The following is a 27,761-nucleotide window of genomic DNA, read 5'->3' as shown; positions in this document are numbered from 1 at the left end:
TCATAAGTGTCATTTCTGTGACCTACATGAATAAAGTGTTTTTGAATTTGAATTGATTCATCCACTGTACTCAATAAATCTTGTGTATTTAGTTATTAATGTACATTAATTACTTTTTGACTTTTATTGACGTTGAGTATTTGACGCTTGAGTATTTTCTGTTGCATCTCTTTACATATATTGTAATTAATATGATTTGTAAAACAATGAAGTTGAACTTGTATATTTAATAGAGTAGCAATGAGTTTCTTCCCACTTCATCTCATTTAAGCTCAACCTTTTCCGAAGAGATGGTAAATGTTAAAAGAAAAGAAAACTTTTGTCAGTCATAAGTGTCATTTCCTTGACCTACACGAATAAAATGATTTGATTTGATATGTTTAGAAGCTGTCTTACCTACCTAAGTTCATTTTTTAATGTGTTTCGACTTAGAAATCATAATATTCGTAGAATCGGCGACGCAATAGATAGATCTTTAGAATCTCACTACGGTGCCCCACATCGATCCTCGATGGTAACGTTCCAATGTGTTTTCGAATATATTTACATTTATACAAAGATTTATAAGGTCAGCAATGCAACTGTGATTTCTCTAGTATTGTAAGAGAGTAGTGGCCGCGGTCACATACCATCAGGTTGACCCTTTCGTATGCACGTTCGTTCTCCTCTTCCATCAAAATGCCTTCGAACGAATACCCAGTTTTTAAGCTAAGGATTTTACTTTTAACTCTAACGAGCAGCCAAACTCAGGCAGCTGACTCAACGTCAGGCGTCTGTAATAAATTACGGACGTTTCTGCATACAGGCTGTAATTGTTATGTGTGACTAGGCGATTATTCCATTACAATTACAGATATTTTTTGCCCTGTGCTTCCTCGGGGCATATTAATGGCCCAAGGGTGTCGTAAGAGTCGAGTAAGGGCGTTTTAAAAGTGGGAGAGTCACGCTGCCGTCTTATGACTTCAGTACAATCGGGCAAGACTCGTCCGGGTTAATTACCAAACTCGCACAGAAGACAAGCGTGAAGTAGCGGCCTAGTGCCGCTATGTGTCGCATAGGTTAGTGGCGAGGACCGGAGCCCCCCCCCTCCCCCTCGACAAAAATATGACAGCGGTACTCAAAGAGATTCTGGGGAGGGAGCTTTCTTACACGTACTACAAAGCTGTGGAAATAGCTTCCTTGTGCGGTGTGTCCGGGACGATACGACATGGGTACCTTCAAAAAAAGCGCGTACACCTTCCTTAAAGGCCGGCAACGCTCCTATGATTCCTCTTGTGTTGCAAGAGAATGTGGGCGGCGGTGATCACTTAACACCTAGCTTACACCCGTACGCTCGTTTGTCCTCATTTTAAATAAAAAAAAGATATCAAAACCCTTTAAGCTGATATCGAAAGTACGTTACCTATTAAGTAAATTAACATCAATAACTTTTTAAAAGTCAAATGGGAAGTATCCAAAATTTTGATAATAAACACTCCCAAATACTTAGTATTTTGTAGAAAGGTTATTTTTCGTACAACAAGGACGCGCACTTCGAAAGTCTGCGTTGATTACAAAATTTTGTTCTTACTAAGAAAAAATTATTACTAAATAATTAATAATAATAATTACAAATTAGTTAATATTAATTTTTATGACTTTGTCAGTTTAATAAACAGTTTCTTTTAATATTAGCACTAAGCTTAAGTAACCTTTTAAAATAAGGAAACCCTTCTGATATACTCATACTAAATGTAATGTGTTTAATATAAAAATCTGATACTTCTCATTTGATTTAAAAAAAAGTTATTTATGTCATTTTACTGATTAGGTAATGTACTTTTGATATCAGTTTCAAGTTTTTTTGATATCTGTAAAGGTTACGGAATAATCATCTGTTCACATTTAACGATTACAGCCTATGTATTTCAATAATATTTATAAATATTACATTCAGTCCAGTTCATTCAGATCAATGGGAGGCTCCTTTGCACAGGATGCCGGCTAGATTAAGGGTACCACAACGGCGCCTATTTCTGTCGTGAAGCAGGAGAAAGCATTACTGTATTTCGGTCTGAAGGGCACCCTAGCTAATGAAATAACTGGGCAAATGGGACTTAACATCTTATATCTCAAGGTGACGGTCGCAATTGAAGTGCTGCTCACAGTTTTTTGGGTTTTTTAAGAATTCTGAACGGCACTGCATTGTAATGGTTAAGGCTTATCAATTACCATCAGCTGAACGTCCTGCTCGTCTCGTCCCTCATTTTCATAAAAAAAATAAGGGTTGTCTCTTATCTCTTAGCGTACCGCAGTTCCATAAGTAACAATTCGAGGAAGTTAATATGACATCACCGTTACATATGAAACAACGATGAATTCCAGATGACCTCATTCGATTTCTCGCCTTATTTTGTTATTAGGAATTGCTGTATCACTTTTAACTTAGTTTAATTTGAAATATACTAAAAGTCCGCTTACAAAAACTATATTTCATACTATTATAATTATTCAAATAAGTTGGAAATATAGTCTAGATGTATCATAAAAATGGCAAATAACCAAAGATTGGGTAAGACCTCGAAAAATAAAAACAAAAATTCTGCGCACTTCCACCCCGCGAAGTCCCCGCACCCTTTTTCCGTTAACTTTTCTATGCCAACATCCCACTGTCATTGTTCCGATTTGTACAGAATGTGTATAAACAGCGATTATGGTTCCCCATTCACCGCTTCTACAATTACTCAAACTAGTATTTAAACTATGACTTGACTTTTATTAAATATATTAATTAATACACAAATAAAATTTAAATACCAAATTTTAATAAATGAACGATGCGGGACATGAACTCACGACCTCTGGATTCTGTGCCAGTGCTCTAACCAACTGAGCTAACCGTTCGAGTGACGTATCGTCATAAAATTCTGTATGCTTTGTTCAACTTTCAGGTTGTGGCCTCATCTACAGGGTCTACTTAACAGTTGATAACCTACTCAACCCCAATATTTGTTTAATAGGAAATTGACTTGAGATGTCGCTCTTGTAAATCTAAACAATTTGTTATGTTTTTAAAGTGATAACTCTCACAAATAAAATTTGAAAAACAAAAATTTATGAACGATGCGAGACTCGAACCCACGACCTCTGGCGTTCCGTGCCAGTGCTCTAACGAACTGAGCTAACCGTTCGAGTGACGTATCGTCATAAAATCCTGTATGCTTTGTTATTTTGTTTTTCAAATTTTATTTGTGAATTAATCCTAGAAGTGAGGGTTATCACTTTAAAAACAACAAATTGTTTAAATATATTTTTCATTAAAATTTTAGAAATCAATCTACATCCATGCATCTCCTGACGACGACTAAATAACATCTTTTCTTTTCAGTAACTGAAATTTTTTTAAGTTCTTTTAATAAGAATTAATAAAGCGATTTCCGCGCTCTGCTTATAAAACCATTAAGATTCCATTCAAATGGTTTCAAGTCGGGTCAAGTACATAAATTCGAAACCATTAAACAAGCCAAGTCATACAAAAGCCTTAATAGGCCTCTTGAAAAGCAGCAAATTGTTGATTACCCCGCTACGTTTCATTGTTGTATTCAAGTCCGCGCCACTTGTGTCAGAACTTTAAAAAATTCTATTGACTTTCCTGTATACCTAGTATTTATTTATTTATAAAAGCACACCACATCATTTTTCTATCTATTATCTATTCTATTAATATGTATATAATTCTTCTGTGAGTGTGTATGTCACTGAACTCCTCCTAGACGGCTGGACCGATTTGGATGAATTTTTTTGTATGAGTTCAAGGGGATTCCAGGATGGTTTAGATTCACAATTGAACTACCTCCTAAACGGCTGGACCGATTTTGATGATATTTTTGTGTGTTCCAGTGAATTTGAGATTGGTGTGTGTCTTCAGGTGGATTCGAGAATGGTTTAGATTCACAATTAAACTACCTCCTAAACAGCTGGACCGATTTTCATGATTTTTTTGTTTGTGTATTTGAGATTGGTTTATATTCTCAATTCCGTCCATATAATATAATTCTCTCCGTCCATATAAATAAGAACTCCTCTTAACGGCTGGACAGATTTTGCAAATTTAAGACGTGTGTACAGGACAACGTCTGTTGGGTCCACTAGTATATATATAAAATTGAATTGCTGTTCGTTAGTCTCGCTAAAACTTGAGAACGGCTGGACCGATTTGGCTAATTTTGGTCTTGAATTATTTGTGGAAGGCCAGGGAAGGTTTAAAAGGTTTGAATTAACATGAAAATGCTCGGATTTCAATAAAAACAAAAATTTTGATTTGCCTTTGACGTGTCGCCCGTCGTTCAGAAATCAAACTGAAAGAATACTTGAAAATGAATAATTAATTAGAATTTTTATATCTATATGTAGATCCATTCTCTATATCGATCGATACCTTAGACAAATAGTGCATCCTTCTATCTTTGTGAGTGAAGATTACAGCTACGTGCGCGAGAACTTTCTTACTTCGGTTATCCTTTGTGATATGCTCATTTTTGTTAATCTTTTGTGACAGTGACACTTTACTGCTAAGTGCTAGACAACTTTTCCCATTTCAATTATTTACACTTAACGATGCCGAGGAGAAGACGACCTGACTTAGGTTCGCAGTCAATCAAATGTGCGAAAAGGTATCTCACGTGCTAACCGCAATGATGACCAGGGAGAGACATCTCAAGAATATAGTTGATATGTCTGTGGTATTGCGTTCTTTAGTGAGTGACAATGAAGTAGAAGTGGCTTAGAATGTAACGACTTCGAGTGCTGATAGTAGTGGTTAAATTCTTTTAGGTGGACATCAAACACAACAACAGCGATTACGACATAATGAAATTGAGCGATTATGGAACGAGCTGCGTCCCTCTTTGATCCGATAATACTTTACTGTGCCGACAAATCGGTAACAATTGGGGAAATTATAATTATTTGTATATATTGTAAGGCGTTATATTACAGTGATGAATCTACTGGATTTTGTTGTGCTGGATGGAAAGTAAAATTGCCTCAATTGGTCCCATCACCTTTACGCTCTTTAGTTACTGGGATTGGAAATGATTCTAAGCGCCTCTTGGCCAACATTCAGAAATATAACAGCTGTTTCCAGATTGCATCGTTTGGTGCTACACATATTATACAGGACAATAACATGCCCACTTACAATTAGGTATCAAACCATAATATCTAATATATCAAATTCCTGTGTCGCGGTGTTTGTTATCAAACTCCTACGAAACGGCTGAACAGATGTGTGTGTAATTTTGTGTGAATATTGGGTAGGTCTGAGAATCGGCTAACATGTATTTTTCATATCCCTAAATGATAAGGCTGACCCATCCCTAAATATATGTTTTATTTATATTTTTTGACATTTTTTAATTATTTAATTATTATTCAGGATTTAAAATACATACCACTTCAAATTTTCACCCATCTACGATGAACACCTATTTTTGTATAGCGATTTTTATATTATTCTGTTCCATTCACAGAAATAGGGTGGCTAGATGGCAATCGAATATAATAATTATTGTAGTACGATACATAATATGTACGATTTAATAATATTTGGTAGGTCTGAGAATCGGTCGTCATCTATTTTTTATAGCCCAAAATTTTTAAGCATTGAATTTTTTCTTATTACTTTTTATGGCAATACAACGTTTGCTGGGTCAGCTAGTATACAATACAATTTTCTTAATTACGTCGTTTGTCCTCGTCTTTTCTTAATTCTTCCTCACGCCAGCATTAATGAAGTCATACGCAGGGCATTTGCCGCTCTTAATATACCAGCTGTTTTAGAGCCAAATAGTATTCCTCGAAGCGATGGCAAGCGTCCTGATCTAATGACGCTGGTGGCTTGGGCACGGGGAAGGGCGCTGGTGTGGGACCCTACCTGCGTCGACACTCTGGCTCCTTCTCATGTCCAAGTTACGTCGGTTGGTGCTGGGGCTGCTGCTTTGACTGCCGAAGACAGCAAGCGTCGCAAATATGTTGGTCTTAGTGTGTCATACATCTTTGTGGCGTTTGGTGTCGAGACACTTGGCCCGTGGGGCCCAGAGGCGCGGATAATGTTCAAAATACTATCTTCGCGCCTCTAAAGATAGTTTTAATTTTATGTAGTCATAGTATTGTAAATATAGTTATAAGATTTGTTTTGTTTGAATAAATACTGTTCATTTTCTTAATCTTATGTTCCAATTAGTAGTTATAAAGTATATATGGTGAACATAAAAATTCCAAAAAAATACTCCCTAATTACTTCTGAAAAATAGAACTAGTAGGTACTATCGCTACAATAAAAACAAAATAAGTAATGAAAGTACAAATTATAAATTTAACTTATTAATTGAAATAATGGAGACGAAAAAAAAAGAAAAACTACTTATCTTACAAACGCAGATTGTCCAAATGATTTGAGTTTTCTTTAGTGTTAACTCCGCAATTAAAAGAGTTAACTCAAGGACTAGACTCAAGGAGTCTCGTGCCAGATTTTGGCGATTCAACACGTCCTTAGGATGCCTCGTGTTTCGTACACGTGTCGAATTGTTTAAAGACAAATATTGCCGGAATTAACACTAAAGAAAACTCAAATCATTTGGATAATTATGGATTTCCGCAAAGTAACGCCTACTTTAACAAATTATCTTAAACTCAGATAGAGCAGCCTCAGCTAAGTGTTTAACAACACTTTCTTTAAACCTGACCAACCCACTACCGAATATATCAAGTTCTGAATTGGTATCGTTTAACTTATTTTACTCGCGAAGAAATCAAGCGAGAGGTGCCCTATTTAATACGTTTCAATCGGTTAAAAAAACAGAAGGAGTTTTTTAGTTAATCTCAGATTACTTATCTATTTACTTTTTATGTCAGGTTCCTATAATAAACGAAGCATCATATCTTAATATATATATATATATATATTTCTTTTGTGCGTCTGTTGTAATTGAACTCCTCCTAAACGGTTTGAACAATTTTAATGAAACTTTCTGTGTGTCTTCAGGTGGATTCGAGAATGGATTAGATTCACAATTGAAATACCTCCTACACGGCTAAACCGATTTTGATAATTTTTTCGTTCCAGTGAATTTGATATTGGTTTAGATTCTCAATTCCGTCCGTTAGTGAACTCCTCCTGATGGCTGAACCGATTTTTCAAATTTAAGACATTTGAACAGGACAACGTCTGTCGGGTTAACTAGTCTCCTATATAAAAACTACGAACAATAATCGGCCGACCTGTTTGTCTGTCCTATGAGTTAACTATCTTCTCAAATAATTTACACGTTCGAAGTCAATATTATTTTTGTAGACCCAACAGACGTTGTTCTGTAAATGTAATAAGTAAAATACTGTTTTTTATGAATTTGTCAATAATATTTTATAACATCAAGAATTATATCTGAAAATATGCTTCCTGTTGTTACGAATGAAATTGTTTCACAGCAAAACTGTCAAACCGTGCGTTAATAAATTCTCTCGTAGAAAATATGTCCATACAAAACAAATATTGGAAAATTTATTGAATTAGGCGTTACTTTGCGGAAATCCATAATTATACAAATGATTTAAGTTTTCTTTAGTGTTATCAGTCTTCTTTTCTTCAGTCTCGTGCCAGATTTTGGCGAGACAACACGTCCTGAGGATGCCTCGTGTAGAGGCGAAACACGTGTCGAATTGTTTTAAAAACGAATATTGGCGGAATTAACACTAAAGAAAACTTAAATCATTTGTATAAATATTGGAAATAAAAACTGAAATAAAAACTATCCTATCTCTCAAGTTAGACTAAACTCCATGAAGTAATCCCCATTAAAATGCATTCATTAGTTTAGGAGTGCCCTGGAAAAATACATCAGGACACTTGATTTATATGTATTTTATGTATATCTCTGGAACCATAAGGCGTAGAGACTTGAAATTTGGTAGAAATATTTCTTTTGCCGAGTAGAGATCAGCTAAGAACGGATTTAAAGAAGTTCCATCCGCAAGAGTTTTTTTTTATAACAGAACAACAAGAATGTATGTTTTTATGTTCCCTAATAACTCCTAAACTATTCGACCGATCTCAGTGAAATCTTTTGTAATAGATTCGTTGAAGCTCAAGGAAGGTTTACATATATAGTTTGTCGTGTCACGATTCCACCCACGCACTCACCCACGTACTCACCCACGCATTTACCATATCTCTCGAACCGTTTATTGACAGAACAACGTCTGTCGGGTCAGTTAGTAAGATATATTTACTAAAGTGATTATTATGCTAACATTCTTAACAATTTTTATTCCATTTCAGCTTATCAATAACTTAATAAATAGTTAAAGATAAATTGCCTTATGGTGTATTGTTATGTTAAGTAAGTTATTGTTAAGAGGGGGGCCTCTTATAGGCACAGAACACAGAAAGGTAGAGCTACTCGAATTGTCGGGGATCCAGTGCTCTGTGAACGACTCGATCACCTGGCGTTGCGTAAAGAGATTGCTTCATTGTGTATCGTCTACCCTATCTATCACGGTAAGTGTTCCGAAGAGCTGTTTGACCTGATTCCTGCTGCCTTATTCCATCTTCGCACTCCACAAATTGGGATGTCATCCCCACCATCTGGATTTGTGGCGGTCCTCCACAGTGCGGTTTTCAATTAACTTCCTCCACGTACAACCAAGCTGTGGTATGAGCTTTTTTGTGCAGTGTTTTCGGGTCGATACGACATGGATACCATCAAAAAAGCCTTCCTTAAAGGCTGGCATTGCTCCTGTGATTCCTCTGGTGTTGAAAGAGAATATGGTGACCCGAACGCTCATTCATCCTCCTTTTTCATAAAAACAAAAAAGGCATTGTCTTTTTAACTTTCGTCAATAACAATCATAAGAACTATAATAATCCACAAAAACCATCATACAGTGACATGAGAAATAAAAACAAAATGTCTTAAAACATATATACTAGTCTTGCAGCATTAACAGGAGGTAATAACATGCAACGTAGTCAAATATTTCTATACTAAGTTAAAAATGAATTCTATAAAATATAATCTAAACTTACAAAATTATAATACAATCACTTTAGATATTTTGTACGTCTAAATAGATTCTCTTGCTGCTAGACAAGCGATGATAACAGGCCAGGTTTATTACTTTAGTGTGCGTGACAAGGTACGTCTTACACTCGCGATTTATATGTGACTTTGTTTACGTTGTTAACTGTCAACCTCATTTCCCTTGGCGTCTTCACAGCTGTCACAGTCTATCTACGCGTATAAATGATTTAAGACAATTTATTAAAGTATTCTATATGAACACAGCGTTATATTTTGAACATTGCAGAAAAATTCTGCCTGATACGGAACCCATATAAAATTCAGACAACTTAGCAAAAAAAAAAATCAATAACATTTGCAACAGAATCCCAGTTGTTAAACGTACTGTGAAAATACGAAACAAGTTGATAACGTGGTGATTTATCTGAATGAACCCCTGAGACATTTATGTCTGCCATTTGGATCCCAAACTGGGCATGTTATGATCAATATACTGTTTCCTATACCATATGCGGTAAGTATCTTTGAGATAAGTCCATACATTTTTATATTTTCAGTATATTCTGTTAGTACAACAAGCTTGGTTGATAGAAAACGAATGTGTTGTATAGAATGGACAAAAAGATCGAGCGATTTAAAAATATGTATGTAACGTTACTTAGTCGGGCATCATGTTACAATAACAATTTAACAAAATATTACATTTAAATTTGGAATCTGTCAATTTTATATGATTGTTCATTGAGTTTTCTCATTTGGCAAAATATTGTACCATGTGTGGGCACATGGTACAATATTTTGCTATTAATATGGCGTGGGGAGGTAAAGGGAACCGAATCGCTGTGATTGCATTACACAAAGTAGGTGTGGAGCCAAATGCAATTTTTAAAACTTTCCATATGCTTGGTATAAGTAAAATGATTGTGTACCGGGATATTAATAGGTACAATGAGATCTGTGTTTGTGACAGATAAAGGTCTAGCCGTCCATGTAGTGTTTGTACGAATAAGGTAGTCAAAGCAGTAAGGGAAAGAAATGACCGTATTTATGCTCAAAGCTCTAAGGAAGCTTTCCTATTAGTCGAAAGAGTGCAACGTGGGTACTTTCCGACTTCAGTGATTTTTTGGTGGGGTATTAGCTATGAAGGAGTGACTGAGACATACTTTTGTGAAAACGGTATCAAAACATCGCCACAAGTATATCAAGATACCATTCTTGAGAAGGTAGTTAAGCCCCTTAAAAACACCATTATAAATAACCAAGAATAGTGGTAGCGTTGGAAGACCAACAAGACTTGAAGCCGGGTCATAAAGCTCGGTATACTCCATATGTCGCTGACGTAATGAAATAAACGCCAATCAACAGGCGTTACTAAATAATAAACAACGAATACAGTGGAGGATATCTAAAACTAGATTGTCCCTGTGGAGCGCGTAACATCCAAGCAAAACTTTCTAAGAAAAAAGCGATTCACACGATTCTATGAAACGTGTCAATGACAGATTGACAGATGATGCCTATAATCTTGCAAAATCGAGACAGCGGAAATCCATTATGTTATACGCAACTGTTCGCTTTCAAACTTAGCCGGATTATACTTCATCGCCAAATGCCAAACTGTAATTACTACTAATGCAAACTCATGTCAAATCACGGTACGTTTCATACCAAACTAAATTTCAATACTTGGCAGTTCCGCCTCTTATTACGTAGTATTTACATCCTCGTTGGCGTGTTATGTGATACATTTACTTATGATTTACTCCATTACAAGTATAAGTTAACGTAAACGAAAAAAGCCGGCGAGTACCTACGAACTACAGGTAGATAATCCTATGTACTACTACAAAACATAGTGTTACATCTTGTATGATAATATAAATATGTTTTTTATGGAAGAAAACTGCCCAGGGTTGTCGAGAGCCAAACGAGCTTGCAGATCACATAATGTTAAATGATCATCGCCACCCAAACAGGGATTTACATACAGAAATATTTATAACAAATTCTCCCTAACGAAAACGCCGGTCGTTATGAGGCTAAAAATTATGATGAATTTTGTACTTCGAGTAAATATTAAATACAAATAGTCGCTCGGTCCGGGTATCTGCGTCTCCTCGGTGGTGGATGGAGTTTGAGTGTGAATGGATTCCCCTACGAAGCGGAGTGCCGCAGTATTGCTGTCTCCCTGCAAAGCTTCGCTGCAAAAGCTTTTAGGGCTGTCAGCACAGTGGAGGTTTCAGGGGGCGCTTGCACCCGAGCCCGACATTTGTCCCCGTTTCGGGGTCTGCTATACTTAAATGTATTCTCCTCCTCTCGAAAACCAAAGCGTTCCTGCCTCGTTTGTCAACCGCGATAAGCGGTGTAAAGTACTCCGGAAATGGCGCAGTACCCCTTCCAGGAGTATGACGAGAGGTGAGGGATTATCTGACTTCGGCAAAGTCGGTACCCTCCTGGGGTAAAATATTTTTGAGGACCAATGCTATATTGTGGTGAAGGGATTGGTTGAGGGACGGTCGTCGGCTCTAGAAACTATGCAAAAAATAGCAGCGCTAGCCCGTTACTTCACGCCAGTCGAGTCTTGCCCAATTGTGCTGTGGATTTTAGAAGGTAGCGTGACTCTCTCCCACCGAGAAGCCCTTATTCCTACAACACTCATGGGCCTGGGACTTCTATATTCTTTTCACGCCCCAGGGTAGCACAGGACACCCTATTTTGTTTAACCCTTGGGTACGGTACCGTAAATAGGAACTAATGAATTATTTTAGTTAACTGAAAAGTATGCTTTTTCATGACAATATGGGACGAGACGAGTAGGACGTTCAGCTCATGATAATTAATACACCCTGCCCATACAATGCAGTGCCGCTTGCAGGATTCTAGAAAAACCCAAAAATTCTGAGCGGCACTACAAATGCGCTCGTCACCTTGAGACACAAGATGTTAAGTCTCTTATGCCCAGTAATTTCACTAGCTACGGCGCTCCTCAGACCGAAATTAAATAAGGCTTCACGGCAGAAAAACGTGCCGTTATGGTAACCATAATCTAGCCGGAATTCTGTGCAAAGGAGCTTCTCACTGGTAAATGCGCCTCTAACGACACCCTTGGGCCTGGGACTTCCCTATTTTATATCTATTTCCTAAAATTTGGAGCGTAACTCTTCAAATATATTGAGTGCCTATAATTTCACTCTACGACGATATGATGAAAAATCTCCATTCTCTACATGTGTATGTGCTAACAAAGCCATATGTCATCTTCAGTTAGATGGCTGTTCAATTACTTCACAAGCCACAAATCAGAGGCAAAAATTCCACTTGATTCTCACTTATTCGCTGTCATGTCACTATTGTTGAAAATAATATGCAAAGAGCTTTATCGGATTTTCACTCACAAACCGACAATCGATTTATGGCTAAAAGTTTTGCATGCGTCATATTATTGCGTATGTTATTTATATATTTATTATACAATATATATTTTTAGCTTAACTGTCTCAAATGTCAAATAATAATGTAATCTTCCACCTTCGCACGACTCGCCACAAGTTAGGATATCATCCTCACCATCTGGATGTGTGGCGATCCTCCACAGTGCGGTTTTCAAGGAGCTTTCTTCCTCGTACCACGAAGCTGTGGAATGAGCTTCCTTGTGCGGTGTTTCCGGGACGATACGACATGGGTACCTTCAAGAAAAGCGCGTACACCTTCCTTAAAGGCCGGCAACGTTCTTGTGATTCCTCTGGTGTTGCAGGAGAGTGTGGGCGGCGGTGATCACTTAACACCAGGTGACCCGTACGCTCGTTTGTCCTCCTATTCCATAAAAAAAAAATAAAAATCTTATAATAATTTGATTATCATTACAAGACAGGTATCGTGGAACTTTATCTGTTTTTTTCCATCATTCATATTTGTTAGCGGATAGACTGGTTTATGCCACACAACATTATAATGTACACCTCAATAGTAGCTACGCAATGTGTATAAAATTATTTAATTATCTACCTCTAGAAATAAGAAACTTACCACAAAAACGATTTACTGGACTCCTGTTTAAATGTTTAATTGACAAAAAAAAATATAGTGTAATGTTTTTTTTTTAATTTTAAGTAAATGTTTTGCATGCTAATTTAAATTAGCCGAATAGAAGACACTACAATAAATTTAATATAATATAATGTATTCTGTATTCGACGCAATAAATAAATTTCATTTCATTTCTTTTCATTTCATCAAATCAAATCAAATCAAAATATTTTATTGCAAGTCACATTTTACAGTAGGATAGTTGGTACATTAATGGGTAGACAATATGTGACGCCCTGCAAGGGCACAGCAACGTTATACATAAAATAAATAAGTCTTATACATTCTTATACGATATTGTTACTAATTCTCACACTTGTAATTAAAAAATTCGGGTAAATCGTAGAAGCATTTTGAAACTAAAAAAATTTTAAGATGTTTTTTAAATAGAGAAGGCTTCTCTTTATTTTTAATTTCGTTTGAGATGTGATTATAAATTTTTATTGCCATGTGGTGAGGGCTCGATGACACTAATGACATACTTGTTTGGGGAATTTTTAATTTGTTTAAATTTCTATTATTTCGCTTGTTATTTGGTAGTGTTGAGTATAAGTCCGAATGTTTTTTAACAAATTTACATGCTTCTAGGATGTAAATTGAAGTAAGAGTTAAAATTTTGTGTTTAATAAAATATGGTCTACATGAATCCATCTGCTGAATATTTTATAAAATTATTATACATTTTTTCTGTTGAATAAATATATATTTTATTTCACTACAGTTTCCCCATATTAATATTCCATATGATAATCTAGAATGTGCATATGCATAATAAGCAGCAAGGGCAGATTTGAAATCTGTTACGCGTTTTAGTTGGTAAAGAGCACAAGTAAAAGATGACATTTTGCTTTTTAATTTCTGTAAATATGGCTTCCATGTAAAGTGTGAGTCTAAATCAATTCCCAGTAGTATAGCTGGGTCAACTGTTTCAAGTTGTGAATTTTTGTAAGAATATGATATATTTAAGGGGCGATTTTTGATAAGGTTTAAAAGGTATAATTTTAGTTTTATTAATATTAAGTTCAAGATTATTATTACTTAGCCAACAAAAGATTTTGTCCATTGTAATATTTAATTTTTCTTCTAGTTGTTTTAAATTAGAGCATGGGATCAGAATAGAAATGTCATCAGCAAAAGAGTACAATCATTGTCTATTAAGTTAGGAAGATCATTTATGTATATGAGAAACAATATACAACCCAACACACTGCCCTGTGGAATCGATCCTGATAAGTGAGCTTTATTAGATCTTATGTGGTCTATCTTTCAAGTCTCGAAGTTAGTATTTTCTATTTCCACATATTGAAAACGATTATTAAGGTAAGATTTAAACCATTTGAGGGCAATTCCTCGAATTTCTGAGAGAAATAATTTTTCTAATAAGATATCATAAGAGACTCTATCGTATGCTTTGCTCATGTCAAGCAGTAGGCCAACTGAATATTTTTTATTATTAATTGAATCAAATATTTTTTGTAGGTATTTGTATATCGCTAAAGTTGTGGAATGGTTTTTCCTGAAACCATGTTGGCTTTCATTTAGGATATTATATTTTTCCAGAAAACTACTTAGGCGTATAGCCATTGCAGTTTCAAATATCTTCGCTGATGTAGGTAGAAGGGCAATAGGTCGGTAATTGTTTACATCAGATGTGTTTCCTTTCTTATATACCGGTTTTATTATGGATATCTTTAGATCGTTTATTCATTACTTTCTGTCATAAATATATCGGTTCAAATAAACTATAGTTTGCAGAGGTTTGCAGCCCAGCGAAACTCTCTAAGAAAAAAGCGTATCACTCGATTGTATGAAACGTGCAGTCATTGTTAGATTGACAGATGAAGGCTATAATCTTGTGAAAAACGGTGATAGCCGAAATCTAGTCCGTTAGCAACTGTTCGCTTTCAAATTTAGCCGGATTATACTTCGTGGCCAATCGCCTGATTGTAATTACTACTACTTCAAACTTATGTCAAATGACTGCACGTTTCATTGTATACCAAATTTCAATTTTTACTAAGCCAGTCTCGCCTCTTATTACGTAGTATTTACATCCTCTTTTATAGTTTGAACGATACAAAAGAACGACAGTACAAAGATTTAATTAAATAATATGCGTTCACTGGTTAAACCACGGAGTAGGAATGGATACTTACGTATTTAATACCAAAAGATGTTTCTTTATCTCAAATATCTACATCAGCTTTGTGTAATGCCAAGCCTTGTGGATTTTATTTCTATTATAGAAGAGGAGGAGAAACGAGCGTACGGATCACCTGATGTAAAGTAATCACCGCCGACCACATTCTCTTGCAATACCAGAAGAATCACAAGAGCGTTGCCGGCCGTGGTCGGTCATTGTCATGAAGACCTGAAGCCCGGGATCGTTGGAGATCCCGAGATAGTCATTATCTAAATATTCTTTCCGCTTTAAAACTAAAACAAAAGCGTTATCGTCCTTTAGGTTATTCCTCTGGTGCGAGCTGGAGCGACTCGTACGCTCGTTTGGCCACTTATGTGACCACCGCATGGCCTAGTGGAGTGACCCTAACATATGTGCTATCGAGGGTAACGGGTTTGAATCCCTGTATGTGCAGGCATTTGTATCTTTGGTGTTAATTTCGAGTCTGTATGTTATATAACTGGAAATAATGTAAATATAGAAATGACTGATGAACTTTGCTTAATCAATAGTAACTTTTTATAACTTCATAATCTCATAATCATCAGCCGGAAGACGTCCACTGCTGGACAAAGGCCTCCCCCAAAGATTTCCACGACAATCGGCCTTGCGCTGCCCTCATCCAACGTATTCCGGCGATCTTGACCAGATCGTCGGTCCATCTTGTGGGGGGCCTACCAACACTGCGTTAGAACTTATTAATTTAGAAATTGTTAACAATTAACTAAAATGAGCAATGAAAACAAACACGATCTTACACTCATTTTAAATCGTGTCGAATATATCACTTACTAATACAATACTTACGACCGATAGAAAAATAGTTCTATAAAACTATTATTGTCGCTACAACGGAAAAAGCCAATTCAGAACTTCAGAGTAATCCTACTTCGATTCAATCAAATATTCACAAGTCAAAGAACTGCTCGGAAGCTTTACCCATGTTATCTGTCAACACCCCACTTTACCTGCTTCAAAGCAAAACTGTTGAATTTACAGCACTATGGAATTAATAGTACAATTAGTTTTAAAAGCAGTGGATTTTTATAATTCGTGTGCGGAAAAACTGATAAGGGTGATTTTTCAGCACGCACAGCGTAATCATTTTCAAACACTATGAAGTCAGTCGGTTTATCTCTTTCTAGTATATAGTGTGAAGTGATAACTATGTGTAAGATATATATTTTGCAAATGACACGGTCAATTCATAATAACAGGCAACTGAAGTAAATTTATATAATACTAGCTGACCCAGCAAACGTTGTATTGCCGATATTAAAATCGCGATACAAAAGTAACTGTTGATCGTAGATGGGTGAAAATTTGAAGTTGTATGTATTTTTTAATGCTGACTCATAATCAAACAAATAAATAAAAAACTCAAAAAAATTAAAAGTAAAATCGTGTGGACCACCCTTAACATTTAGGGGGATGAAAAATAGATGTTGTCCGATTGTCAGACCTACCCAATTTGCACTCAAAATTTCATGAGAATCGGTCAAGCCGTTTCGGAGGAGTTCAATATTTAACACCATGACACGACAATTGTATATTCACTTCTGGGAGTAATTACATTAATAAAATTTTGAAAATAAAATTTATAAACGATGCGGGACTTGAACCAGAGACCTCTCGCGTTTAGTGCGAGCGCTCTACCAACTGAGCCGACCGTTCGAGTGACGTAGCGTTGATAAATCTTGTATGCTTTGTTCAACTCTCAGGTTGTGGCTTCATATTCAGGATCTACTTTACAGTTGATTTTGTTTTCAAAAGTACCAGTACCATTAAGATTAAGTGCGCTCACTCAGCTTAAAGGCCACTAACACTCTGTGTGCCCAGCCAATTAAATGTAAAAGCAGGTAAGTGGAGCGGGATAGCTTCATCTAGAAAAAAATAACCCAAGCGGAAAGGCACCGACTTCAAAACTATCAAAAGGTAGTGTTTTATTAATATTAAAGGTATTGGTTTTGCATAAGACGTGTATTAAATTTTTTATTAAGTTATTTTTTACTTTTCAGTTTTTGAAATCGGTTTATTTAAACCATTTTTTTTATTATATAATTTTTATTTATTTGTTATTTATCCCAGCGCCATATTTGTCGACGTATCGTAAGTAAAGTAAACAAACATCTCAGCGGAAATTTTCCTCATAGCCTTGCTCTTAATAAACGATAGCAGATCTCTGATTTCACGAAAAAATAGGTCATTATAATTTATGTTAGAACTCGTATCACAGCTCCTCGCAAAGTTGCAATCTTCACTTGATTGCTTGTTATTTAGAAATTCAAGAACCATGGTGAATTTTTTAATGTTATTATCAAACGTGAATTACCCAAAAAACTTTTTGTAGCTGTCAACTAAATAAAAAATATCGCTCTTTTATTGTTAGTCCATTGAAATGTTACATGAGCTTTGCATTTTTTAGAGGTCGCAATTTTATGTTTGGGACATGTGTTGGGATCAATAGAAGCTTAACCCCAATTTGTCGGTTCCACCAATCCACCGGCCGCCATCTTGGAAATAGTGGTGCAAACACCTTTTTCGCGATATCTCGGAAACTATGCATCGTACAAAAAATTCGTTACGACATAATTTGTAGCAAATCGCTTTGCCTACAAAAATGTTCAAAAATTTTTTGCCCTTAACTTAAAATTAAAGAAGTTGTAAGCAAAAAAGTGAGAAAATTTCTATAAAAATTTTCTTTTTTGCTCTATAACTTTTTTTTACACATTTTACAAAAAAATACTTAAGATCAATCTTGTAGATAGTCTTTTGAGGATTTTTTTTCTGTATTATTAAATCCGTACAACTTTACTTATTCATTCCTCTATGCAATATTTGGTCCTTAAATTGTAACTTTTCAATGGACTATGACAAAAGATAATAAAAGTTAATGTCAATACCTGGAAGAATCATTAATGTTTTTAGTAGAATTGGTTTTTAACGACAATGTTCGATATACACTAAAACATAATAAATATGTAATACTTTGAACAGGAATGCTTCCAGACCTATCATTTCTCGTCAAAGTTTGATTGTTTCGCGTCTCCCTGTATGCAGTTATGTACTACGGTACGAAGTTCGATATGAGATGAGTTATCAAACTTGGTCCATGGTGCGTAATGAACTCTGGCTACTTCACCACCGAATTTCCAGCCGCATGTACAAAAGTTTCTAATAGACAATACAGGCATCACGAAGCTACGTAATACAAGAATTTGTTCGCATTGAGAGGATACAGCAACTCTTTCCAGAATAACATACTGACCCTTCAGCATTATCTCCATAGAGGACTGTCTATGCCACCTAGAAGATACAATTAATGTTTAGTGGACACAAGTCCGTTATTACCCTTGCAATTTTTGTGAGGGGTTTTGATTGGTTCCCTTTAATTTAAGAAGAATAAAATATATATACCATATTCACTGAATCACTGGATTGACATATTGTTCTGTAGTTGTATCTAGCATCCGTTTCTATTTACGGCATTACTCTCAATCTCATATTTTAATTCTTTTTGACAGTGATATTAAATAAAATATACGTTGCTTCCAAATATCCATAGTTATGGAGATTTGGAAGTTTATGCTCAGTTGAGCATAAACTTCTGCGACCATGCGTTGATACATGTATACAACCTTGTCATATTACCGTCTGTGTAACGTCAGCAGGCAATTTGGCAGTCACAATGTCCTCACAAAGAGGTTGGTCAGAATTACTCGTAAATTATTATTCTTGCACAATAATTAATTAATTTTATTTAGAAGCTGCAACCTGTTACTTCGGTCGAATCCTTCTAAATGGCATTTTGACTGTCGGTCTCAGTCATACATCTTTGTGCCATTTGGTGTCGAGATACTTGGCCCGTGGGGCCCAGAGGCGCGAAGAATGTGCAAAGTACTATCTTCGCTCTCAATAAGGCTCAGCGAATCAAACGGATGGGCCTAGCTGTCAAACGTGGAAATGCGGGAATTATTTATGGTTAGTACATTCTCCCGTAAAGATAGTTTTAATTTAATGTAATTATAAAAACTTTATAATTACTACAAAATATAGTTACAAGATTTGAACTCTGTTTGATTAAATTATATTTAAATAGGAATATTTGATAAAAAAAAACACTAAGTAGCAAAGTTGTGTAGTGGCATGTGAACACCAAACGCGTACATCTTATTTCCTGTACCCGACACGCTTAAGTACGAGTACCCATTCGCAATGGAATGAATCGGTATGAATACAGACGGCATAGGTAGAAGAGGGACATCGCTTTTACCCTCCATCGTTGCTCTGCATACTGGCTCTATTTGGGTCACTACACATATGGTATTGATGTATAGACAATAGAATCAGTATTTAGTATTATTTTTTGCGAGTTTCGTACAACATGCATGCGTTCGCTAACTAGGCCACTTTTATCTTGTTTTACATCTTGATTGGCTTCACCGTTAATAAGTTTTTAATTAAAACAGAAGCGATGAGGGGTGGGTTGGTATCGATTATTCAGTTTGAAAACAATTCTTAATTATGTTATGTTATTTATCGAACATAAAATTTGATATTTATGTCCTGTTTCGTTGTCAATCAATATCGAGTAGTTATCAAATGTTATTAATGCTTTAAGCAAATGAATAACTAAATGTAAAGTATCTGTAGTCATCTAAAGTTATTACATTAGATTTTCATTATATCTAAGCAACTTTAAGGCATTTCCGAGTATATTCAATACAAATTTGTAACAGGATAATTAAATATTGATGAAAATCCAGCCATAGCTTCTGTGTCGGAAAATGAGTGCGCAGTTCCAAAGTACGAAATCTCCAGAAACATCTAAGCAAATTTAAACTTTATTGCAAAGGTATAGGTATTTAAATACTCTAGCAGGAGAAGCAAACTCGCTACAAGAAAGTTTGAGACGGTAAAGCAATTATATTTCTATAACTTTCCAAGTGTGAAATTATACAAATATTCGAGTGTCGAGTTGGTGTTGAAATACGTTCCGTTTTTGAACTTATTACCATTACAATTTTGTCTTGTTAACAAGATTAATATTATGGATGATGGAATTAAAGTTATTATTTATTATAATATTTTACGTGTGACACTACAATGGTGACATTTAATGAAGACATGGGTAGGTAGGTGGTTACTTAACCTTAATAATAAAAAAAATATAGGAGTACAGTTGATCCTAAAGGCTATCCCTGAAACTTCCCGCTATTCCATAATTTGTGTTATTTTGAGCTCTTCGAACTCAAAGAGTTCACTGTTCTATGTTTTTGAGCTCTTGGAGGTTAAAAGTCTGGTAAAAGTTTAATAAAACACTATATTTGAATTTTCAATCGGCAATTATTTTTTTTTAAAAATAGAAGCAATTTTTGCCTCTTAAAGATTCTTTGAATTTCAGTTCATCTAACTCGGAATTCTGAAAAAAAACACTTTTTTCGGTTTTCCGTAGTCAAAGATACTCACGAACGAATCAACCGATTTTGACCGGCTTGGTGGCGTGGAATAGCCAGGGAAGTTTTCTAGGACCTTAAATCGTGGAGATCTGATGAAAACTCGATCATCAAAAAACGGGCAAGAGGTTCTTAGCATGAAGTAAAATATACATAATTCACCTAAATAAAATAATTTCCCATAATATCATTTCGGAACAACCTGTAAGTAATCTAGTAGCCTCGAGTTAGCGTAGGCACTGAGACTTACTTCTTCCACGCCGCGTCGTAGCCACTCGTAGCCGTCAGAACTCGTAGGTGAATAGTAATTTTTAAATTAAATTAATAATTTTGTTTTCTAAATGTATAATTTCATTGTTTGAAAATTTCAATTATTTACTTTAATTTTTAAATTTATTTTTTTATTTATTAAGGTTTGATTAAGGTAGCTGTACCAGTGTGTTCATTTAATATCGCCATTATAGCGACACGCTGTATATAAATATATATTTCAAAAACAATTTTGAGATTCTGTAGTGGCACATGTTTTATGATGGAAAATATTTCAAACTATTCAAGTTCAGCTAGAAATGATAACAAAAGCAATATTAAATAGTATATTTCTTAATATAAATAATTTTCATAACTGTGGAACAATTTCATTCCAAACAACAGGGAGCATACCTTACGTAATAATTATTCTTGATGTTATGAAATATTAATGACAAATTTACTAAAAATGGTATGTTATTTATTATGTACAGAACAACGACTGTCGGGTCAGCTAGTACTAAATATGATAATATGAATATGACTTTTTATAATACGTGCGCCATACTGCGGTTTCGGATCGGCCATATGTAATTGTAATACACTTACTTAGAAAAATATGGAATTTGAAAATGGAACATTTCGAGAGTAGGTTGCATTGTGTGTTTGTTAGAAAAAGTTTGGGAAAAACATCCTCGAAGTCATCCATCATCACGCCAACACATTTTCACCTTTTGTGCACCTTTCTTATTATTCTTTTCTGCTAAGATAACGAATGACTAAGCCCTTTTACGAACTGATGATGATGCAGTTTCATGGCGTTTAAATAAGATGTTCTATTCTATTGTGAAGGCCTTAAATAGTTTTGTTATTTGCTAAAATTAAAGATAAACTAAGAGGTGTACGATTTAAAAGCCCTAAAGTGGCGGTGAATGCGTTCTAGGAAGCCATTCAAGACGTTGCTCAGGAATACTGGATCAACTGCTTTATAAAATAGTAAATACCACCCGCAATCACATCGCCGTCTGGCATTACACAACCGCGCGCATTGCAAGAAATCTCTTACCTCGTACAGCCACTTTGTGGAATCAACTACCGGCTGCTATTTTCTCCAACTGATAATACTTAGGGACCTTCAAGAAAAGAGATTACTGCTATCTTAAAGGCTGGCAACGCATCTCTTAAGACCTGCTGTTGCGAATGTCCATGGGCGGTTGCCTCTCCACTCCTTATCCCGAAGCCCATTTGCCCTTATTTATATTAATTAGAATTAGATAAAATTTACGTGGTGTTATATTATGAACCACGTTATAGAACTCGTCCTATGTGATTCTGAGTAGTACTATGTCTCTTAATTAGAAGCCACTACACTCGGAATATCATTATCGTCATCATTATTAAACCAAAACACGTCAACTGCTTGACAAAGTCCTCCTCCATAGAACTCCATAACGATAGCAATGCTATAATTTGAAGCGTGTTTTAATTTCATACCAATTTTGCAGCCAGAACCGCAATTCATACCACGACTTTCCAGTTTAAATGTATCCACTAACGAAAATTCGTTTTACATATGTATCCGTTGTTAAAGAAGATAAAAACCCTGAGTGGCTAGCGTTTACTTAGTTTATTTTCCCGAGGCAGTATTTTTATTTCGCAATAACGTTTTGTCCAAGTAAAGTAGCCAAACGGGTTACGGGAATACTTGCAAAAATCCGTTGGTTATTTATGATAGTAACTGACCGCAGTTTGGCAAGTTCAACTCTCAGTTAAGGTTTGGAGACAGAGATAGCGTTGTATTTTGCAAAATTAAATCCTTTGTTACGAGTGTAGGTGTACTTTATCATATAGATTATAGAAAAAGTTAACTAAGCAATTTACAACGATGTTATCACCTCAGAAGTAGGTGGCTCCAATACACCGGATGCCGGCTAGATTATGGGTACCACAACGGCGTCGATTTTTGCCGTAAAGCAGTAATGTGTAAACATAACACACACAGGGCGTATCAATTACCAAAAAAACAGAATACCATAATCAGGCTTTATGGGAGTACCTCAGCAGCGTCTTATTCTGCTTTGAAGCAGTAGTGTCCAAGCAGTATTGTGTTGAAGAGTGCCTTACTGAAATTATTGAGCTAACGAGACTGAAAATCTTATGTCTCAAGCGCAATTCCAATGCCTCCCATGATATTTGGTTTTCAAGAATCCAAAGCGGCACTGCATTGTAAAGGGCAGGGTGTATCATTTCATTTCAGCCGTAAGACTTCCACTACTGGACAATGGCCTCCTCCGAAGATCTCCTCTCATCTAACGTATTCCGGCGACCTTGACCAGATCATCGGTCCATCTTGTGGGGGGCCAACCAACACTACGTCTTCCGGTACGTGGTCGCCATTCGAGAACTTTACTGCTACTTCAGTTTCGCAACCATCTGGGCTATATCGGCTATGGGGGTATTATTTATGATAGCTGTATTGAAATAATATATGATGCTTTCATGATATGATCAAAATCTTTTTTACTTAGAACTTCTTGTTAAAGTATATTTACTTTTGTGCATGCTTCGGCTTCCAGCTTCAACACGAGATGAGTAATACTTCCATTTTTATTAAGACTAACAGTCATTTAATGATGACTATGAAATGAACTTTCTTGCACGCTGTGATCTAGACAGCACATTTGGTGTACGTTCTAAAAATGCCTCGTCACTCCCACGGCTATGACCACACTGCTAAAAGTGAACAGCTTTATTATTTTGTTCTTTCTGATGGCTGCTCTTATTGTGAGGAGTAAGTGGGAGAACAGAATCAGCGTCTTTGCCGGCCCAATTGACAACCTAACCAGCACACACCGGATTATGACAGCGGATAACAAGCCACTGGTGACTGAGTAAATAGCGTTATAACCACCAATACATCTACTGCGAGCAGTAGATGTATTGGTGGTTTCGAGGTTTAAGTAACTACAAGAAGAACTGAAGCACAATACTACAGAAAAACACTGCTTTAGACCTTTCCATGAGAGTTATCGAAAAATCCTGTAATAAAAGTGCCTCCAACACTTAAAAAGCCGGCTACTTTTTTGAGATACCTGTAGAAAGAAATTCTTGCATGAAAGCATAGGAGGTGGTGATTAGTAACCATTAGGTGATTGATCAGATTGTACGCTTGTGCTCTCCCATTAAGAATTATGACGTGATCGGCAGAAATTTGTAGCCTTCCCCAACAGTTGAAATTCAGCAAATTATACTTTTTGTATTTAAATTCTTAATTTGTCGTTGAAAATAAAAAGTCGCTATGTGAACTCATCCCACAACATCTCAATAACTATCATACATAAGTCTAAATATTATAATGTCGCAGGACTATATGCTGATACTCACGGAATTAGGTTACTAACACATTATTAAGACTCGATAGCATTCAACGTCTCTTAGGTGTATTCGGTCCAGATCCAACAATTACTGGCAATATATATAGGCCTTGAACAATTAATGTGATTTAGCAATAAAATTATTACATATAAGAAATTTGTTCTAACAAAACAGTCTATTTTTATGGTGGTCAAAATATGCGGTTCTTGAACGCATCATGGAAGGTTTATCATATTTGAGTTTTTTTTCATGAAAATAAGGTACGGAACGAGCAGGACGTTCAGCTGATGGTAATTTATACGCCCTAGCCATTACAATGTAGTGCCGCTCAGGATTCTTGAAAAACTCAAAAATTCTGAGAGGTACTACAATTGCGCTCGTCACCTTGAAACATAAAATATTATGTCTCGTTTGCCCAGTAATTTTTATTTTTATTTTTTATTTATTTATTTTATCAAAATACACACTATCATTACAGTATATTCCAATGCGATAGAGGTACATACAATATTTCACTTTTTTACATCCTTAAATTTTATAACATATTATAAATAACGCTACTCTCGTGAATTCACCCTGTGTGCAACAAAACAGATCCGTCTGTGAAGCTATATCATTTCAATTTCACTAGCTACGGTGCCCTTCAGACCAAAACACAGTAATATTTACATATTACTGCTTCACGCCAGAAATAGGCGCCGTTGTGGTACCCATAATCTAGCCGGCATCCTGTGCAAAGGAGCCTCCCACTGTATATAAATGTTCTTATTATATGTATACTAATCCGTGACATTTTAATCCTTACCTGATATTTAAGTGCGAGACTTAATACATATTTTGTTTTAATATAAAAATAATATTTATTTGTTAGATTTAGAACGATATAAATACAACATAATTTAACTACAAAAGTAATGTAAATGTTATTAACACTTAATCTAACTACAGTTTAAGCCTTACTAACTGCCCAAACTAAATCGAAGCCTTCAATTTGATCATTGTTAAGTGCTTAATATTTCCTACTTAAAGCTTAGTTTAGTAATCAACTGTAAAACTATTAGTTAAGTGTATTAAAGTTATTTGGTTACAACTTATAAGCCCTTCCCTAGTTAAGCTCTACAATTAAGCTGAAAACTTATTAATTAGTCCAAGTGATATGTAAATGTAATTAACGAGTTTTCAAATAAACTTTCGTTTATTATTTTTGTTTGGTCAGATTGTTACTGGAGGTGACTATGTTTAAACTTTCTGTATACATTTTCCTACGAACAAACTTTTGTATTTTTTTTTTTATTAAAGTAGATACATAATATACAGATATAACTATAATTTTAATACAACCGAACACGAAAATTACATTGAAAAAATACATTGGACATCGCTACTGTAAGTATTTTCACGAGCGAGCGAAGCTATACAATTATATATATTGTTAAGAAAAGTCTAAGCCTTTTAATTCTACAGAATTTAGTGACAAATTAATTGAATCCTGTAGGATTTTCAATGAAGGAATTTTGAATTAAATATTGGCAGCTATAACTTCACCGATATCAAAGAATTTTATGAACATAAAACAGGGGATTTGTATTGCAAATATTGCCACTATTTTGCACTTTTTCAACAAACAACAAATTTTGCTCTATCCTAAAGCATTGTTGCGTAAAAATAAAAAAAAATTAAACCATTTATTCACGGTTTGTATAAAGCTTTTATTTAAAAAAATAATTGTATTTCTACAGAATATGAGGACAAAATTAAATTTTTCTGTACATTTCTATCATTAATACAACATTGCGAGAAAAACTCACAAAAGTAACTCTTATAGTTGGAGCCATGTTAATCATTCAAGCTAGATAAAAATTGTTTGAAAAATTATTTAACGTTTACCAATACTGTTTAACATGACATAGTTTTTGTTATTTTTTATAAAGAAAATTGTATTATCTGTGAAATAAATTTAAAATGCTTTTTATTCTGAATTAAAACAATGGCCATCTTGTGCGAGAGAGGTAACCTAGCTCCGCTCGATTCCTCAAGGCCGTTGGCTCGGTCCCCGGCCTTAAAACAAGTTCATTTAACCCCAACAGTAGTTTCTGATTATCATTATACATTAACATTGTTATACTACTAAGCGTTAGTTCTACTTAGCTCAGAAGCTTCTCTTTCTAAACACATAAGTCTCAAACCATTAACTTACTCTCCGGCTTAAACGTCACTCGGTCTGAAATCATAAAATTAGCCATTAGTCCTGTTCCTCGAGATTTTAAGGCCAATAAAGACCTTAACGGGCCTTAGTGTTTTATTGCAGTTCCATAAAACTTAACTACAAAGGAATGCTTTTGAAAAAACTCGTAAGGTTTGAAATAGCGTGATAAAACATAAATAATCACATACAAGCTGTGCACACGGCTTTGCGATCGCAGAATGTTTGCGTAATCATTGGGAGTAATAAATTACTACATTACTACATTACATAATAAATTACTTTATAATAATAATAATAATATTGACACACTTTTCACACAAATTATCTTGCCCCAAGTTAAGCATATATAGCCTGTGTTATGGGTTACAAGACAATGATATATTTAATACAGTATACTTACTTAAGCATACATAAATTCATATTATATTAAACATACATATATACATTTAAACATCCATGACTCGAAAACAAACATCCATATTCATCATATATCATATATATATCATCATTTATGGATGGAGGGAACAGATTGCCATATCATAATAAGAGATTTAAATGAGCGTTTTAGGTCAAACACGCTTTCTTCAAAGATAACTATATAAATGTCATAACGTCCTGAATATCCCGCGCAAGTAAGGTCATTTCAAAGATTCGTTTTACGATAGTTTCGATTTTTTTATTGTGTTTCAGGACGAACAAGACATTGTCGAACTGATGCTCATATATATGCTAGTATAGACGTCCTGACAGCCTGTTAGTGCGTGAGCATAAACTTAGTATACTAGCGTAATAGACGAGAAAACCTACAAAGAAAGCTAGGAGTGAGAAAAAGACGGAATAGATGGGCCGTCAAACCGATTTGAAACAATTTAGTGTTCATTAGTCTCCTGTCAAATTAGACGCAGTGTCGTGTTAGATTGTGCAAATAAAAGAAAACATTTCACAGGTAAATAATGATTCTTCTACCTGCTGATGATCACTTAACATACAAAAAAAACTTAATATCGCAATTGTAGTTTTAGTACTCCAATAATTCTTAAACTGGCGATACCCATCCTAGTGATGTAGATAGTTCTAAGATTAATTTAAGTACTTAAATTGTGTAATATATCTGTAAATATGTAAATACGTTAAAAATAGTTAAATGT

The 27,761-nt window shown here is 35.2% G+C and overlaps 1 protein-coding gene across 2 annotated transcripts in view; it reads right to left on the bottom strand.

The window, feature by feature from the left end:
- Positions 1-27,761, bottom strand: part of LOC126972005 (receptor-type tyrosine-protein phosphatase kappa) — a 231,125-nt gene that overhangs the window by 42,497 nt on the left and 160,867 nt on the right. Inside the window, exon 3 of one of the 2 annotated variants that reach the window (XM_050818531.1) lies at positions 26,605-26,628. The exons of the other annotated variant lie outside the window; for it this stretch is intronic. Within the exon in view, the coding sequence (XP_050674488.1) occupies positions 26,605-26,628 (24 nt within the window). The remainder of the gene's footprint in view (positions 1-26,604; positions 26,629-27,761) is intronic. 2 annotated transcript variants of the gene reach the window in all.

This window comes from Leptidea sinapis, chromosome 25 (assembly GCF_905404315.1).
Source record: "Leptidea sinapis chromosome 25, ilLepSina1.1, whole genome shotgun sequence".
In the NCBI taxonomy this organism is placed as follows: Eukaryota; Metazoa; Arthropoda; class Insecta; order Lepidoptera; family Pieridae; genus Leptidea; species Leptidea sinapis.
This window is presented reverse-complemented; position numbering and strand designations above follow the sequence as displayed.